The sequence below is a fragment of the Podarcis filfolensis genome (genome assembly GCF_964270895.1).
Source record: "Podarcis filfolensis genome assembly, chromosome: 14".
Taxonomy (NCBI): Eukaryota; Metazoa; Chordata; class Lepidosauria; order Squamata; family Lacertidae; genus Podarcis; species Podarcis filfolensis.
In genome coordinates this window covers 23,600,314-23,619,817 of record NC_139616.1, presented here as the reverse complement: position 1 = coordinate 23,619,817, position 19,504 = coordinate 23,600,314, and the positions used below count along the sequence as shown (strand labels likewise).

At 46.3% G+C, this 19,504-nt stretch overlaps 1 protein-coding gene across 2 annotated transcripts; it reads right to left on the bottom strand.

Annotated features, from left to right (window-relative positions):
• Positions 1–2,888: 2,888 nt before the first annotated feature.
• Positions 2,889–19,236, bottom strand: FAM174B (family with sequence similarity 174 member B). 2 transcript variants are annotated; one of them, XM_083586976.1, is made up of 4 exons: positions 18,328–19,236; positions 7,536–7,667; positions 7,009–7,080; positions 2,889–3,960 (listed from the first exon to the last, which is right to left on the bottom strand). In XM_083586976.1, the coding sequence occupies exons 1-3, from the start codon at positions 19,113–19,115 to the stop codon at positions 7,032–7,034; spliced, it is 969 nt and encodes a 322-aa protein (XP_083443102.1). In that variant the 5' UTR covers positions 19,116–19,236; the 3' UTR covers positions 2,889–3,960; positions 7,009–7,031. The 2 variants fall into 2 exon arrangements, with proteins under 2 accessions (XP_083443102.1, XP_083443103.1); XM_083586977.1 differs by lacking the exon at positions 7,009–7,080 and having other exon boundaries at positions 18,328–19,224.
• Positions 19,237–19,504: the final 268 nt, after the last annotated feature.

The window sequence follows — 19,504 nt, the reverse complement described above, 5'->3', positions numbered from 1 at the left end:
TTCACCAAGAGACCGGAGCTCTTTTAAGGCCATTACCTGCGTCCGTAAAGCAAAAAGCTTTTTCTTTCTGGATAATGAGAGACAGCAGGGGGAGAAAGAACCGCACACCTCTGGGATCAAAGAGCTGAACCAGAAAGATTGGAAGGGCAACAAATCAGGGAAACTTGAGGCAGATAAGGCTTATTCCAGCTGTCAAAACAGTTTTGCCATGGGAAGGCTCAGACAGTGTGCAGGATCAAATCCTTGCACTTAACTCCGAAACCTAGTTGGAAGAATTCCAGTGTTATGACTGATGTCGTATTTAGAACATACGCTGGCATGATGCCAACCCCGTTGCCCTCCAAAACCCACCTTTTCCATGAAGCTTGTGGTTTAACCCCTCAAGTCATCACCAACAATTAAAGCAAAGCCTGAATGCATCAGCTTTCATCCCTCAGTCATCATGATCTTTCCATCTCCTTCCTCTTTCAGTTTTGCTCATCTCCCTCTGGTGTCTTAGTTTAGATTCTAAGTGGGAAGGGTCAACATTTTGCTGTTTTGTTTTAATCATGTATATGTTTTTATCCTGTATTTTATTCTGTGAACCACCCTCAGATCTTATGCTTAAGGGTGGTATATAAAATCACCGTCATCAAGTACCTCAGACCAGGAATCTACTTTCTTTTTAAGCTTAAAAGATAGAGAGACCCCTGACCATTAGGTCCAGTCGTGGCTAACTCTGGGGTTGCGGTGCTCATCTCGTTTTATTGGCCAAGGGAGCCCGCATACAGCTTCTGGGTCATGTGGCCAGCATGACCAAGCCGCTTCTGGTGAACCAGAGCAGCGCAGGGAAACGCTGTTTACCTTCCTGCCAGAGTGGTACCTATTTATCTACTTGCACTTTGATGCGCTTTCAAACTGCTAGGTTGGCAGGAGCAGGGACCGAGCAACAGAAGCTCACCCCGTCGCAGGGATTCGAACCGCCGAACTTCTGGTCAGCAAGTCCTAGGCTCTGTGGTTTAACCCACAGCGCCACCCGCATCCCTTTTTAAGCTGACGTTCCTCAAATTTCAAGCAAGCCTACCCAGACATATACGTAGCTCTGTGTATTTGTTTTCAAAAGTTTTACTGATTTTAGCTGTGTTTTATTAGGTTCACTGCTTACGTCACCTTTTGATTAAGCGGCCTGTAACTTTTTCTAATGAGAATAAAGCCAGGTAGGCTAACGGAGATAGATAAATCATGAGCCCGACAATCTTGAACCTATTTGCCCTCACAAGCACCATCTCAAGTAAATATTTGCCATTTTCTGCATATGGAAGGGAGATCTTGAAGAAAAGGCCAGGTCTCGGGCAAGGGCCAAGATCTTTCAGGGCAGCTGGTCTGAGATGACAATTGGTAGTATGAGCAAGGGAAGACTTGAGGGTAGAGGTTCAGGGACTCACACAATAGAATAGGGACCCAAACACAGCAGGATTGGCTTACTACAAGACCATCAAATCCAGAATCTCACCTAGCTGATGCTTGGGGTAGGGTTGAGGGGTCTACAGCAGGGGTGTCCAAACTCTTTTCAAAGAGGGCCAGATTTGATGACGTGAACATCCATGAGGGCCGACCAAAGGGCCAACCAAAGTTGTTGATTTTAGGATTGAAGTTGTTGACCTTTTTTAAGATTGAAGTTGTTGAGATTTTTTTAGGATTTTACCCCGGGAAATAAACTGCCACCTAAACTGACTTTGGACATGCCTAGTCTATAGTCACTGCCAATGCAGGAGGATTTAATCATCACTGGTGAGCAAGGATTTAATCACACTCTGTACATTCAAAAGACAAAACTTGGCAGCAACTATGCAAACCAGATATACTTTTTTTTAAGGGCAGGGGGAGACGATCATTAGCCTTGTCCCTCCAAGGAGGAGCTGACATCAAGGGTTTTCTCAAAACAGTTCTATTTTATTTGAAATCTGCCCCAAGAATAACACCCACCCATGGAGAACTCCACCCAGTTCCAAGCTATCAGGAAATCCTAAGAGTTGATGAGAGGTTTTCGGTTTCTGTGTGACAGCAAAGAAGCAAAAGGCAGGCGAGCCTCCCGTGGCTAGCCCTGAATATTTCTCAACCCACGTCCCAAGAAGGGCAGGTTAAGTTCACTGGACAGAAGGCAGCAATGCAGAGAGGATTAAAACAATCCCTTTCTCAAAGAGCAGCAGGTCTGTTAACGCTGACCTCTACTAAATGTCCAGTTCTGGGAACAGAACATCAAAAGAAGTCAGCATCCCTCCATGAGGATGCAGAGAAGGTTTTGATAATAGTACCACCATGGTCTCAGGGTGAATGAGAGGCTGCTGGAACAGAAGACTGCAACCTGGACTGGAGGAAATGTAGCCGAGAGAGGGAGGGCCATTGCAAAGGGGAACTGTTCTCTCCAGGCTGCTTTGCACAGAAGATGAAGTATTTCAAAGAGACACGTGGTAGAGCATGCAGTTGTGTTAACAATGGCAAGGATGTAACTTGGTCTGTGCTGGAAAAGAGACCAGCTACAGTGGAACCTCAGTTCTCGAACCACTCCATTCCCTAACGTTCCGGCTCCTGAACATTGAAAACCCGGAAGTGTTCCAGTTTTCGAACGTTCCTTGGAACACGAACATCTGGTGTGGCTTCCAATCTGCAAAAAGTCTAGCTGTCAGCCAATCGGAAGCCACACCTTGGAATTCAAACATTTCAGATGTTGAACGTCCTTCCGGAATGGCTTACATTCGACTTCTGAGGTTCCACTGTATTTGGCTTTGTGTTACTCATGGCAAAAGCTGGACCCTGATCAACCAAAGTTGAAAACAATGTTAAAAATCATTTTGGTTGGTAACAAGAATATTTGACCAGGAGCACATGACAACGCAAAAAAAGCAAAGTTATCCTAATTGCTCTTTAATAGCCTCACTGCAGATTGTCATGAAATACAATAGAGGAGGTGAGAGAGAGGCGACTCACAGGCAGAGGGAGACACAGACACAAAACAGCACTCGGTGTAAGGCAGGAATGGGGAACCTGCAGTTCTCCAGAGGTTACTGGACTCCCAACTCCCTTTAGCCCCAGCCAGCACAGCCAACGGTCAGAACAACATCCACAGGGTCACAGGTGACCCCCCCCCCCCCGGCAGTAAGGTTTGACTTCCTCTGGAACAGGGAAAGAGGAGAAGGGGTTGCCAAAAAAGATCTTTCCTTTCCTCCTGAACTGGCTGGGTTTTTCTCCCCCTCCTTCTCAGAGTCCCCCCCCCCAGAGGATTGTGGAGATATCCCCATAGAGAGAAAGCAGAGAACCTTATTGCAAGAGCAGATGATTAGTGCAATTCTTATCAGTAGTAGTAGCAAGTCATCACAGCGGCCCACATCGCACCCACAAAAAGCAAAACACACACACATTCACACATCAATACACAGGTTCAATCAATTCAGCAGAGTTTGCACAAGTCCTGAGCTTCTGTGAAATGAGCAGAGGTTGCTGCCAGCCCAGAACCACACAATGCCAGGCGTTTTAGTTGCCGTGGAGAACAACCACCCATCTAAGTTTAGCGCTTCTGAGCAGATAGTTTGTTGGTTAGCCTGGGTGCCTTCGAACAAAACTGGCACTCCTAATAACTAGGGCTCTGGGTTGGCCTACAAACGTTGCAGGTAACCAGATCTGTAACAAAACAAAAAGAGAGGGATTTTTTTTCCAGTTGAAAAGCAGTCCAGAAGGAAAAGCACCTCCAGTTCTTCCAACCTGGTACCCAGGAACGTAGTAGCAATGTATATGCCTGATGTTCAGCTGTCTCCTGTCAAAATCCTTCATAAATCATGTATGTATATATATTTGGAACAGTGGAAAATTGTAAGTTTTGTTGATGCTAAGGTTCTGTCTTCCTTCTCCCCTCTGTTGCCAAGGTTCTTGCAAGGTTCTTGACAGGAGACCTCCAAACTGATGAGCCTTGTGCAACAGCCTCACCTGGAAGAGAAATGAAATAATTAGCAACAGCAGAGAAGTGTGTCTCATAAAATTTAACAAGATGCAGGCCATCCTCACAAGCTGGGTATGTGGCCAACCTAGTCTCTTTGCTCCAAACCCATTTTGGGCAGTGGGCAACCAGCTTGGCTCTGTCAAGCAGTCAAAGAAGGAGCAGCTGAAGGGAGTTCGTGGCTCCCCAACATGCATGGGACAGAGAATACTTTGCTCCCACTGCCAGATACCTGAGGCAGCCAAGTTAAAGGGAGGCACATTCTGGCATTGGCCAAAGGACTAAGTGTCCACCGGGATGCTGCACCCCTTGCCTCCCAGGAAGAAGAACATAGCAAAGGGGAGCCCAGGGTGGCCCCAGCCATCAACCAAAGGAGGAGGAGCTTCTCCAATGTTTGTTTTCCTCTGCCATCCCCATCCTTATTTCCTTAACACGCTGAATCTATTAAATGGTGAGTCTGCATGCCGGGACTGTCTTCTCTCTTAATCTATGTACAGCGTTAGGAATGTTATGTACTTTAATGAATAATAATAATAATAATAATACTTCAAAAACTAAAGGCAGAGAAAGACAGAAGTACATTTGCCAAAGACAGAGGAATTTTGCAACACATTCACTATCCACAAACAGGCAACATGGGCAATGCCAGAGAAACGATACTGAGCATATATATTCATGGAAGGAGGCACATCCAGAACGGCAACTCACACAGAGACACAGTGGGCAACCTGTCTGACAGGGCAGTGACTGAACCTGCTCCATCTCTCTCTTTCAGGAGGGATGACTGCTGACCAAAAGGCATGGCTGATGCCTCCTAACCGAGGGAGGGTCTTCGGGGTCAATAAGAGATTTTAATAGTTTCAATTTCTTTCTCCCAAAGTGTGCTAGCAGGACTCTTGCAACACACTTTGGGGGTCTACATGAAACAGCCCCAGGATCTGTCTCCTAATGGCACCCAGGGACATCGCCCAGGCAAGATGTTTGCCTTAGAAAGAGCCTCTTGGTGCTGCTCCTCCTTCCCTTGGGCTGAAACAGTTCAATGATGGTGGAAAATTCAAGGCTGGCTGTTGCAATCTTGAGTAGTTGTCATTGTTAAAAAATTATTATTATTAATATCACTATTATTATTATTATTATTATTATTATTATTATTATTATCATCATCATCATCATCATCATTATCATTATTATTACACCTTGGAGTTTAAGCATCTCAGCAAACTTGTCATTCTTCCCTTCTCCCTGCCACCACATCCCATTTTGGAATAGCAATTATGCCTTCCAAGCAGGCAAGTCAGCCTGCTTGAGAGATAAATGTGTTCAAAAACCAGCTTCACACCCAACACAATCCACCTAGCAGTGTACAGAAAAGACCCTCCAGCTCTCACTTGCAAGACACCCAATTAAAAGCAACCTCCAGAGAACAGCACGCACACACACCCTTGAACAACACAATGCTTGGCGTCTGTATGCAAAAGGGCATCTGTGCGTTGGAAAGGGGGGATATTCTATGGACGGGTATTCATCCAAAGGGGCCTTTATTATCAGAAGGAACAAAGGTACTGTGGAGATCCAGCTATGACGGAAAAGCATCCCAAGTTTTGATGAATTCAACTGTCTCCTTTTGTACTGTTCTACCGTCTTGCAAGGCGAGGGTTTGTTGAGAGACAGGCTTGTGTGGATGCAAAGCGCTGCTTCCCAGCCTGGCCATTGTCAACTGCACCAGTCCTTCTCGGACCTTTGTCAGGAACATTGAAATGCACATCAGAGGACAGTGATGAGGCTCAAGCTACTTCCTACGGGAGGCGGCAGAGCAGCGGAAAGAACCTCACAGCCCTTCCAGCCAAAGGACACAGCCTTGCCACGATCCTCTGACTCAGAGGTTGCGTACCTTGCAGTACCTCTGTAACCCCCAACCTCGCTACAAAATAAGGTGAGGGTCCTTTAACTAGCCAGGCAGCTCCTCCAGGGAACACAGACCCTACCACACATCAAGTCTGGTAAGCCTACACGGAGGTTCAGCTCCCTGCAGAGGCCACATCTCTTGTAGCTGGCCTCGGAAGATGCTTTAGCATAGTACGCCAGGGTCCTGTTCTTGCCTACTCTCCACTTGGAGCTGACCCTGCCTGCTTCCCCTGCTAGCCAGTATAGTGCTACCTCGGGTTACAGATGCTTCATGTTACAGACTCCGCTAACCCAGAAATAGCACCTCAGGTTAAGAACTTTGCTTCAGGATGAGAACAGAAATCGCGCAGTGGCGGTGTGGCGGCAGTGGGAGGCCCCATTAGCTAAAGTGGTGCTTCAGGTTAAGAACAGTTTCAGGTTAAGAACGGACCTCCAGAATTAATTAAGTTCTTAACCCGAGGTACCACTGTATAAAGCTTCAGTTGGCTCAGGATCCTTCAGAGACATCTCCAGAAGCTCCTCAGAGCTGTCCAAGGTCCTGTATGCTTTGTGCTTGATCCAGACTTAACAGCTGCTTCCTTAGTGACCTGCAAGGACCCACAGAGCTGGGCAGGGTTACTCTTACTTTGCTCTTCATCACAAGAGAAAGTTGGAAATGACTCCACCAAATACATTCCAGGCCTTGTTTGTAAAGGGGAGCGGAAAAGGCGAGTGGCAGGGAACACACACTAATTTCCTTTTTTTTTTTTTAAATAATTTTTATTAACTGGCCAATCACATCAAATTAAATCACATCACATAGATTCCAAATTACAAAGCCAAATTTTTAAATTTTGTTGGGGGAACCCATACTTCAAGATCCAAAGGAGGATTCAGATCATCTTCTTATTACTGCGTTAATGTCCAAATCAGTCCCAATCAGTCCAAACAAAATTCATAATTCTATTCAGTCTTATCTTGGTGTTTCCACATCATATCTTGTTCATATAATTTCTATTTTTCCTTTACGATCTCTTCTGTTAGTCTCCTTAAGCTGATAAGCAAAATAATAATCCTGTGTGGATTTCCCGGGGAACACACACTAATTTCCACCCCTGCCCGCAACAAATCCAAAATCTGCAGTAGGCTAATACCTTTGTTAGGACCAACCGAACCCTCACAAAGTTGTGAGCAACTTTTCAAGTTCTCCAGAACTCTTCTTTGGTCTGTATTTTAAAAACAACAAAAAAGGAGGGCATCATATTGAAAGACACCTAAGTCTGCAGCTTGTAACTAAACTTGAAGATGGGATGCATGAACAGAAGCTCAGACTTTGCACCTAGTAGAAGCTGATCTAATTCAAGCAGCCTTTCCCTAAATTCCCACGCTGGTACCCTCTCCAGATGTTAATGACTACAACCCTCATCAACCCCCAGACAGCATAGCCATATGATGCTGGGGCTGATGGGAGTTGGACTCATTAACATCTGGAGCTGGGGGAAGATTGTACTAATCAGATTCCACAAGTGCTAATAATGGTTGATCTTCTTAGGTGGAGATCTCGTAGCGACGTACTGTCCAATTTATTCATTTCTAAATGGACCAACATAGATATCACCCCCCTTTAAAAAGTTCCACCCACTCACCCATAATGTTTACACCGTCCTCCCCCTCTCCTTACCTATATTTTATATCGAACACTGTGGAATCTTCATCATCCTCATCATCTTCATTTAAGGGGGCCATTTCTACCCGTTCTGCTGGAGTTGTGATGATGTCATACTTGCGGGTTTTTTTAATCTTCCTGCCAGACCTGAAACAGCAAGAAAATTATATTATAGGTGTACACAAATATTCTGGAAACAAAACACTGACAATTTATTTAAACCCATCCAAATGGGAGTGGAGAAAAAGATGCAACAGACCCCTGTTACCAGGCCATTTTTCCAGCCACTCTCAGTTTCTCATTGTTGCTCCAGCTAATACAGTCGTACCTTGGATCCCGAACACCTTGTGATTCGAACATTTTGGCTCCCGAATGCCCCAAACCCAGAAGTGTTCCGGTTTGCAAACTTTTTTTGGAAGCCAAATGTCCGACGCAGCTGACGCAGCTTCTGCTTGAGTGCAGGAAGCTCCTGCAGCCAATCAGAAGCTTTGTCTTCGTTTTCGAATGTTTTTGAAAGTCGAATGGACTTCTGGAATGGATTCCGTTCAAGAACCAAGGTACGACTGTACGAGAAAAACACTTGTAGGTGGGGGGGGAGGAGAGAGAGAGAACATCCTACAGTGGTACCTCGGGTTACAGACGCTTCAGGTTACAGACTCCGCTAACCCAGAAATAGTACCTTGGGTTAAGAACTTTGCTTCAGGATGAGACCAGAAATTGCGCAGTGGCAGCAGGAGGCCCCATTAGCTAAAGTGGTACCTCAGGTTAAGAACAATTTCAGGTTAAGAACGGACCTCCAGAACGAATTAAGTACTTAACCCGAGGTACCACTGTACGTGGGGATTTGAACCCAGATCTGCCTGTGTCAAGCAAATTCTCTACTCACCAGACAACCACACTCTACTCATTCGACTACCTTTTGCAATTATGTCTGATTTACAAATACATGAACAGAGCATAGTGGGAACCGATGGGCTCCTCCTGCATCAGGTTAGCGCAGCTACTAACCCTCTTGCAAATCCCTCAAAACAATTGTGTGCAGCCTCCAGGCTGCTTTCATTCCCATCTGTGTGGCCTTGTTCAAATTCAAACCGGAACTTGTCTCTAGATGCCTTCAGGCCAGATCCCATGAAGCTGCTCATGTCGAGAATATTTTGCCTCTTTGTTGGTCTGATTCAAGAGTTGCAATCCGGTATGGTTAAGACTCTGATTATCTGGAGCACAGTGTTCACACTTGAACAGGCTTTCATTTGCCTGGGTTGTAAAGACACGAATGCTGCTAAGAAATGAGGATGCCCCACCTTCCATAGCAGGGACCATCACTCTGCACCCCAACTGGGGCACAGACCTATCTGGGGTTTGCTACGCGGCATCACTTAAGGACTGTAATTGCCAGTGATTAAACAACCCTTGAGATCTGCTGCTTAATCTGTTCAGCTGCCATTGTAAAGACCTTCTTTTGAAATTACTACCATGAACCACAAACATAATGAGCCATTAGAAACCAATATAGCTTTTACAAGCCCATTTAGGAAGTGTCCACAAGATCACCCTATTTATTCCCGATTAATTAGCCCAGAACAAACACTATCCACTAGGTATGATTGCTCCATTACTAACACTGATCAGAATTACTCCTCCCTGCCTTGGGATATGGATTAAAAACAACTACAACCAACAGACATGGTTTTACTTTCGTGCATATTATAAACTTCCTTATGGCAAGGTACAGTGTAGGTGGGTTTTGTGATTTTTAAAAGGGGGAGGAAATACTTTATCCAGACTTTCATGGAGTCGAAGTGGCCAATGGAGTCGAAGTGGCCAAAATACTGGGAAATCTTGGAAAAGGAAGGGGATAAATTGAGATTGCAGAGTTTTGAGAAATTAAAAGGGAAGGTGAGAGATTGGCTGCACTATCATCAAATAAATGAAGCGTTTAAATTGGACAGTAAAATTGGCTTCCAGGTGGAAAAATCAAAATTGGAGACAGAATTGTTAGAACCCAGTACTAAGAATTTGTCAAAAATGTACAATTTGCTGCTGAAATGGAATACACAAGACGAAACGGTTAAATCAGCTATGATTAAATGGGCTCAGGACATTGGTCATAATATTTTGTTTGCTGATTGGGAGAAGTTGTGGACCACCGGGATGAAATTTACGGCATGTAATGCTCTGAGAGAAAACATTATGAAAATGATATATAGGTGGTACATAACCCCAGTCAAGCTTGCAAAGATTTACCACTTGCCTGATAATAAATGTTGGAAATGTAAAGAAAAGGAGGGTACATTCTTTCACCTTTGGTGGACGTGCCCGAAGATTAAGGCATTCTGGGAAATGATCTATAATGAACTTAAAAAGGTATTTAAATATACTTTCCCTAAGAAACCAGAGGCCTTTCTCTTGGGCATTGTCGGACAGGGGGTGTTAAAGACGGATATAACTTTCTTTTTGTACGCTACAACAGCAGCTAGAATACTTATTGCAAAGTACTGGAAGACACAAGAACTACCCACACTGGAAGAATGGCAGATGAAGGTGATAGACTACATGGGCCTGGCAGAAATGACGAGCAGAATCCGAAACCAGGGAAGAGAAGCAGCGCAAGAAGAATGGAAAAAGTTCAAGGACTATTTAAAGAAATACTACAAAATTAATGAAAGCTAGAATGATGTTGGACTGGAAAGTAAACGGTTACTATTAGTAAGGGTCAAGACAAGGAGAATAAGAAAAGATTAAATTTAAATTAAAATAAGGGAAGATTTGCTGAGTAATTGATAAGAATTTGGAATACAGAAAAGGGAGGCATGAGGAAGTCGGGGAAGAAAGGTATAAGAAATTAAGATATGAAATGGTACATGTTTTTTGTTTTGTTTTTGTTTATGTCTGTTTATGTATTTGTTATATGTTTGTTACTGTTATAAAAACCTTTAATAAAAAAATATTTTAAAAAAAAATACTTTATCCAGACTTTCAAGCAGAAGGCCAGCCTCTGTAAGTCAGACACATGGTCACCCAAATAACATGCTGTGTAAACAACCATTCCTCTGTTTATTCCTAGCTTCACCTCCCTCCCTTTTCTATTGCCCCTACACTGAATTTTAAATTACAAGCCACTTGGGGCAGGGACCTATCATCTTCCTGGGCCATGCACACTGATAGTGCCATGTAACTAGTAATGGTATTATAACAGTAAGCTGCATAGAGCAATGGCCTGTCCTGTTGATGCATCACGTATGCTGATGGTGCCATATAAATCAGAGCAGTGGTAGCAGCAGGAACAGTCATAGCAGTACTAAGGCTGTAAGCTGAATAGGTCCCAGAGAGCATGGGTACTCCTCTGGTACAAATGCTTGCCAAGCGATTATTATAAGCCATCTTTCTCACCACCTCCCAGAATGACCTTGGCTTTCTCTCTTCAAGTTCCCCCCCCCCCCAATCTGGATGCTTAAACTTAGAACTCAGCAAGAAGACAGCTACAAGAGAGGGAGGGAGAGATGGAGAAAGGTGGAGTCTGTGGCCACTCTCACTCAGCCCTTTCCATTCACCAGCCGTGATTCTGACCAAGCACTCAGTCACATGAAGAACAGCTGCTCCCCATCACGCAGAGGCTGCAATCGCTCGCTGTCAGCTTGCCCGCTGCTCAGACTGCTCTTCAGCCTTTAATCTATTTTTAGCCAGGCAGCCATCAGGATTAAAAGGATCCGCTCCTGACCCCATGATCCCAAGACGTGGCCCCCTCCCACTCTGAGCCGGCAGCACCACCACTCTTGAGAAGCAAGATTGGAGGAAGAAATACAGTCCTTGATACTTGCAGCTGCAGGTCAATACATTCATGAGGCTAAAACAAGGAGGAGACCCTACATTCATTGTCCCTTACCTGATGCCCTCCAGATCTTTTGGACTGTAACTCCCATCAGTCCCATCCAACACAGCTGTACTGGTTGGGGGCCGATGGATGGCGGAACGATGCCCCACTCCATATTGGAAATAATTGTCCTCCGCCATGCACACACCCCAGTATAATCGTGGGAAATTGCGTTGCCATTTCTCATTAGGCATAGACGTAAATCATGGGTAGGCAAACTAAGGCCTGGGGGCCGGATCCGGCCCAATCGCCTTCTCAATCCGGCCTACGGGCGCTCCAGGAATCAGCATGTTTTTACATGAGTAGAATGTGTCCTTTTATTTAAAATGCATCTCTGGGTTATTTGTGGGGCCTGCCTGGTGTTTTTACATGAGTAGAATGTGTGCTTTTTAAAAAATGCATCTCTGGGTTATTTGTGGGGCATAGGAATTCGTTCATTTCCCCCCCAAAAAATATAGTCCGGCCCCCCACAAGGTCTGAGGCACAGTGAACCGGCCCCCTGCTGAAAAAGTTTGCTGGCCCCTGATGTAAATAGTTCAGCTATGGAACACTCTCCCACAGGAGGCAGTGATGGCCACCAACCTGGTTTCCTAGTTTCTGGAAACCACAGGAGTGGAAAGAGCTCTTGTCCCAGGTCCTGCTTGCAGGTTTCCTACAGGCTTCTGGTAGCCACTGTGAGAACAGGATGCTGGACTGGATGGGCCACTGGCCTAATCCAGCACGGTCTTCTTATATTCTTAATGATCCTATCACCTAGGGCTGGTGGAAGTTGGAGTACAACAGAATCTGGAAGGCTGCAGGTTCCCCACCCCAAACAAATTAATCATGGAAGGGCCCCTGATGAATCTGGCACCAGTGCAGAATAGGCTGCACATTGCTAGCCTTCGACATGTTGTTGTTTAGTCGTTTAGTCGTGTCCGACTTTTCGTGACCCCATGGACCAGAGCACGCCAGGCACTCCTGTCTTCCACTGCCTCCCACAGCTTGGTCAAACTCAGTCTGGTAGCTTCAATAACACTGTCCAACCATCTTGTCCTCTGTCATCCCCTTCTCCTTGTGCCCTCCATCTTTCCCAACATCAGGGTCTTTTCCAGGGAGTCTTCTCTTCTCATGAGGTGGCCAAAGTATTGGAGCCTCAGCTTCACAATCTGTCCTTCCAGTGAGCACTCAGGGCTGATTTCCTTAAGAATGGATACGTTTGATCTTCTTGCAGTCCATGGGACTCTCAAGAGTCTCCTTCAGCACCATAATTCAAAAGCATCAATTCTTCAGCCTTCTTTATGGTCCAGCTCTCGCTTCCATACATCACTACTGGGATGCCTTAGACATACCTCTTGGCAAAGTCAACAGAGCAGGGGGAAAGGATGATTCGCCTACCCAAACTCCAAGGAAAGGCAACACACCAGGCACTTTTTGAGCAGGGCAAAATTTGAGAGTGCAACGTCGAGGGGAAGAACCCTGCCAATACATTTTACAGCTTTTTACAAAACTGTTCTCTTTCTGTGACATCGCTAAGCCTTTTCACTTCAGCTGGTGCTGAAGTGGGGTTAATTTGTGTAACCCTGCTGGAAAGCCATTGGCTAGTTAGTGTACAGATCCCATCCCATCGTGGAGGGAGCAATTTACCTTTCCATGTTCCACATACCCAGTATATTCCTGTTGACAAGTCACAAAGGGCCTGAGGCCGATACGAAGGTTTCTGCGGGGCCATTACAGGTTGGGCAACACATCCACCCTTTTGATACTGCATCCAGTTCTGGTCATGCACAATATTATTGCTCTACCTTGGCCATAATCACATGTAGCCTTTAGGCATGCAGAATATCCCTGAGCAGGGCTAGAAAAACACACACACTTTTGGCTCAGTTTGCTCAAGTGCAAGCTCCAAGTGTCTCAGTGACGTAAGTCACAAGACTGTCCACCTGACAACCTCAAGTGGTACCATTCATGCTTTCAGCACCCTCCATGAAACAACTATTTCCAGAGTTTCCTGGTGAATGAACGGTTGCTAAACTGGTTTAAGTCTGCATTATACTATATCAACCTAAGTTAGCCTTGCCAATCAGTTTCACAAAATGAGCACTAGCCTAGTTTCTACTAGGCTGCTAGTTCCAATCACATATATCAATGCAACAATGGGTGTGGGTGTGTTGTGTGTGAAGCTTCCTTGCTTGATCACCTGGAGAAAATTCGTATGTGCCACAGGTGAGCAGGCAGGTGGCTATTTGCAGGCTTCCTTTAGAGGAGTCAAATTAACAGACCAGTCATCTCTCGGCCACAGCTCCATGATACAGCACTGGCTTTCCATGCAGAATTTGGCCCCAAATATCTCCAGGTAGATTTTGGAAAGCTGAATCACTGCCATTCCATGCAGTGGAACATCTGTCCTGGAAGAAGACAGCTTCCTATATTGTTGCTGTTATTCTTAGTTCAGTTTCTGAGTTGCTTCCAGCAAAACTCTTGCAGCAACTTAGAAATGTTAACAATCCAGTGTAAAATACACTGTTTAAAAACTTAACACAGATGCAGCATTAAAAACTCAGATATATAAGCTAGCCACCAAATGGCTCTTTAAACCAGGGTTACAGTCACCAAAACTGAATGTCTAGCTGTCATTTTAGGGCCAGACAGTTCAAAAGCCGTATTTTTCAGTATGACATTTTGGTTCCTGAAATTTGTCCTGATTGTGCAGATAAAATATCATGGATAGAATTCTACAAGATGTGTTGTTAGTGTGTGAAAACAGGCAAGATCCAATGACACGCACCTCCAGATGGTGAAGACGTCAGGCACCATCCTTGCACCCGGGGCATCTTCACTTGGTTGCAAGTGGACAATAAAGGTAAAGGGACCCCTGACCATTAGGTCCAGTTGTGACCGACTCTGGGGATGCGGCGCTCATCTCACTTTATTGGCTGAGGGAGCCAGTGTACAGTTTCCGGGTCATGTGGCCAGCATGACTAAGCCGCTTCTGGCGAACCAGAGCAGCACACGGAAACGCCGTTTATCTTCCCGCCGGAGTGGTACCTATTTATCTACTTGCACTCTGATGTGTTTTCGAACTGCTAGGTTGGCAGGAGCAGGGACCAAGCAATGGGAGCTCACCCCGTCGCGGGGATTCGAACCGCCGACCTTATGATTGGCAAGTCCTAGGCTTTGTGGTTTAACCCACAGCGCCACCCGCGTCCCCAAGAGCCAGGTGCAAAATGTGCCTGGCGAATTTCAAATGCTGCAAAGAGGCGCTCATATAACAAATCATTGTCAACCTAAAGGTCCTGCCATCATTTACAAAGCTGAAAACACTTAACGTCAGACCATTCACCCATTTAGCTTAGTAGTGTTTACTCTGAGTGATTTAGGAACAGGATCTTTCCTAGCCCCACCTGGAGCTACCAAGGACTGAACTTGGGATCTTATGCAGGCAAAGCAATTATTCTGCCACTGAGCTATGGCCTTTGACACCAACATCATACAACCTTCAAACATTTAGCAATGGGCCGGGGGAGGTGTGCAGACATGTAACCTTCAGAGCCCAGCTTCCTCATCCCTTCCACGACATTTCCTCATCCCCTCCATGACAGCTGCACCTGCAGCGCCTTCTCCTTTTTGACAACATGACAGGAGAATGACTCATACCAGAAAGACAGGTTCCCAGGAACACAACGATCACTGGCAGGCCAGGGGCGTTTTAACTCTGTGTACTTAAAAACTGCTGCTCGTTTTTGCCTCCAAAGCACTAACGGCAGTTCCAACTATTGTTTTCCTCCACCAAGAGGAATTCCTGTTGGGAGAGGCAGAGTCCTCTTTTCAGGAAAGACACATGACCGGCTTTCAGAAATATTTGCAAGCAGTGTAACCTTTGGTCACAGATGCATCCTGCAGAGAGAAAAACACCCACAAAGACGAGCAAGCCTGATGTGGCATCAGGGGAACATAGTTTGGTGTGGAAGGGGACATGTTTTGAATGCAGACAACCATACATATAATTCCCAATCGTTCCCATTTAAGAAGGACCAGGTAGCTGTTAGTGGGAAACAACTCTAGTGAGTCACCTCCAATACTGAGCCAAAGGCAAATAGTCTGATCCTTTTACCACAGTTTCTGATATCCCTAGTCCTCTGTACCATCAGAAGAGAGACTGCAAGGAAGGCCTTAGCTCAGTGGCAAAACATCCCAGGTTAAATCCCTGGCATCTTTCTGGTAGGGCCTAAGAAACACCCTTGTTTGAAACCCTAGAACTGATTTCCAGCTGTTTTTGGACTACAAATCCCATCATCCTGAGCTAGTCAGGGATGGTGGGAACTGTAGTCCAAAATCAGCTGAAGATTCAAGTTTGGGAAACCTTGCCCTAGAAAGTCCTTGCTGCCAATCAGTGTACCCAATATTGAGCTAAATGGACCAATGGTCTGATTCAGCATGAAAAGCTAAGAAAAGACTTGTGGGATTAGGCCAAAGTCCCACTTAGCGCAGCACTTGGTCCAGTTTACCACTAGAAGTGTGCAAACAGCGGGAGGCTGTCCAGATGAGGCTGTCACAGGACTCCTTATCTCTGCATTGGAAGTGACTTTCCCTATACTGTTCAAAAAGTCAATGAAGAATGGTCAATATTCAAAGAATATCTCAAAAATTATACTGACAACGCAAGCCTCCTGGCAGACATAGATTAAACCTTGTAAATAAAGAGAAGGTTTAGTAACACTCGTTTAGATAATTGTTAAGAAAAAGCAGAAGAACAAACATGACATGTGTATAGAGATATGATTGGTAACAAAGCTCAAGGAGAATAAGTCAGAAGTCTACTTTGTGTGGTGTAAACGTCAGATTGTAGGTATGTTGGGTATGTATTGGGTGTGTAATGTTTGTATGTATGTAATATGCGGTTTGGTATGTGTATAGTTCAATGTAAATTAACGTATAACAAGAATAAAGATTATTTTAAAAACAAAAAAGGAAGTGGCTTTTCCTTACTGCCATTCCCCAGGGAAACTCTGCTGGAAAAAGGTTGGGGTTGGGCAGCATGCACCTTGTGTAAACTCTGCTCAAGAAACTACGATTCAATTATGAGAGAGATACAACTCCGATAGGTCTTTTCAAAACATACACACACATGTACAGCAAAGCTTGCAAAAGGCAGAGAGCACCCCTTCAAAACATGGAGGGTCCAGTAAAGATGGGGAGCAAAAAAGACCCCTGAAAGGGGAATCCTATCTCCACCCCACCCCCCACTTAAAGAAATGCAGTTTTCATGGTAGATATGAAAAGAGATGGGGGAATAGGCAAGTCACTCTCAGCTGGAACATGGTAATAATAATAAATCCAGCCCAACTTTCTTAAAGGGTTGCAACAAGGTTTACTGAGTTAGTATACGACATGGTAGGCAAACTAAGGCCCAGGGACCGGATCCGGCCCAATCGCCTTCTAAATCTGGCCCATGGACGGTCCAGGAATCAGCATATTTTTACATGAGGAGAATGCGTCCTTTTATTTAAAATGCACATCTGGGTTATTTGTGAGGCCTACCTGGTGTTTTTACATGAGTAGAATGTGTGCTTTCATTTAAGATGCATCTGTGGTTTATTTGTGGGGCATAGGAATTCATTCATTTCCCCCCACAAAATATAGTCCGGCCCCACACAAGGTCTGAGGGACAGTGGACTGGCCCCCTGCTGAAAAAGTTTGCTGACCCCTGGTATAGGAAAGCCTTTTTTGGAATTGGTTTTTTCCCCTTAATGTTAAGAATAAGACTTCTGAAGATGCAGGTTTCTATGAGCAACTTCCAGCTCTAAGGGTATAGTACAATAAATAAGCCTTCCCTGGTCTGGAGCCCTCCAGATGTTGTTGGACTACAACCTCCATCATCCCTCACCATTTGCCATGCTGTCTGGGGCTGATGGGAGTTGTAGTCCAACATCTGCAGGCACTAGGTTGAGAAAGTCTGCAAATAAATATCAGAACAAAGCAGTTTGGACATGCTAAAGCACTGGTGCCAATACTGACTAGTCTTTTAAGAAACAAAGTTATTTCAGAGTGAGCCCCAACCTTTACAACATGAGAATAACGAATACTGACAGCTACCTTACAGGGCTGTTGTGAAGATTACCGATTTGATGTACATGAAGCATATTAAGGCAGCAATCCAACATAAGCTTGTTTGAGAATAAGCGCCGCTGAAGGTGGCTGGGTTTACTTCTGAGTAAGCATTGTAGAGGACTGCGCTGCAAATACTTTTTTTAAAGGGCAGGGTGCTATTTAACTAGGAAGTACTATTGCCAAGCAGTTAAAGACTCAAATCTTTTCTCTCTCAGCTGATTTGTAATATAGTGGACAACTGATACTAGCCTACCTTTCTGAATCATCAAAAATTACCAAGGTAATTTATTCACTTGAGATTTATATCCGCCTTTCGCCCGAAGGGAAACAAAAGCAGCGCACAGGAGCAACATGAAACATGCACATCGCCCATTCAAAAGAATGTGCAATCTGATAAAAGACATTTCTAATGTGCACGAAGTACCAGACAATGCCTCCAATTGTCCTGCCGCCTTTAGATGCCACCCTCCACTTCGGCCCACCATCACCCACCCCCTTGCCCAAGGGTGCCAAAGAAGCAAGCTGGGCCATAGCTGTTAACCTTCCCTTTTTTTGCGGGAAATTCCCTTATTCCAGCGCCGTTTCCCGCTGCTATCCCGGATTGTTAAACTGTCCCCGGGACAGGTGAGGCTGCTGATCCCTTATTTTCGAGGCTGATGATTCCTTATTTTCAAATCTGAAAGTTGACAGCTATGAGCTGGACTGGGTGCGGATGGGGGGCTCCCGGCCTGGCCTCCTCCTGCCCCTACTGCAACCCAGCAGGATCGCGGCCGCTCCAGTTCTGCGCTGCAAAAGGCAGAGGAGCCTCGGGCTGCGGAAGCAGCTGGCAACCCCCCAACTACGCACCTGAGGACGCGGAGGAGCAGGCAGGCGATGAGCCCCACGCTGGCGGCGCAAGCCCCGATGACGGCGGCCTTGAGCGCAGGCAAGTCCCGCAGCAAAGCCCACATGGGGCTCCGCTGGGCGCCCTCGCTGCGGTTCCCGGCCGGCGGCTCCGAGAGCCCCGAGCTGTTGGTGCTGGAGCCCGAGGAGGAGGCGGCGGCAGCAGCGGCGACGCTGGGCGGAGGAGCCACGGCGGCCAAGGCGGGCAAGACGAGCAGGAGCGAGAGCCCGAGCAGGGCCGCCACGGCGCCCGGGAAGGTGCGCATGGTGGCCGGGAGAGGAGCAGGCAGGGGCGGACTCAGCTGCTGGCCGGCGCCGCTGCGCGCCCTTCCCTCCTCGCTTCCGCCTGCTGCCCGGCCTCCCACCGCTTCTCGTCCCCGATGAGCCGGATCAGGGCACGCGGAGGGGCGGGCAGAGGAGGAGCCGCCGCGGCCGGGAAGGAGCAGGCAGCAGATGGGCCTGGGCGTCAAGAGGGCCCCTGCGCAAGTGCAGAGGGCTTCCGCCGCGCTCCTTGCCGCCTGCAGTGCCGAGTCATCACGGCACGAGGAGATCCAGAATTGCTCCTCCCCGCCTCCGTCACGGTTTCTTTCTTTTTTTTTAAGGTAGAGGACCCAAAGGTGAGCGCCCAGGGCAATATTTAAGGGTGCCACGAAGGAGGAGACGGGGTTAATGTCAACCCGGTCCTGTGCGGTTCCGCTCCCAAGCAAGCCTTGGATGGCCAGGATCGCCCTTCCTTCAAGGCCTGAGCTCATTAAATGGGCTCATCCCAGAGTCACTGTTATTATTACGACGTTTATATCACACCTTTCTTCCAAGGAGCATACTGTTCCCCGCCTCTCCATATTATCCGCACAACGACCCTGTGAGGTAGACTAAACTGAGAGGCAGTGCGTAGTCCAAGGTAAGCCAGTGAGCTTCACAGTTTGGGGGGGGGGCGAGATTTTATCTCCAAGGTCCTTGTCCAACACTCCATAACACTATACAGTTGTACCTCGGGTTACAGATGCTTCAGGTTACAGACTCCGCTAACCCAGAAATAGTACCTCGGTTTAAGAACTTTGCTTCAGGATGAGAACAGAAATCGTGCTCCGGCGGCGTGGCAGCAGCAGGAGGCCCCATTAGCTAAAGTGGTGCTTCAGGT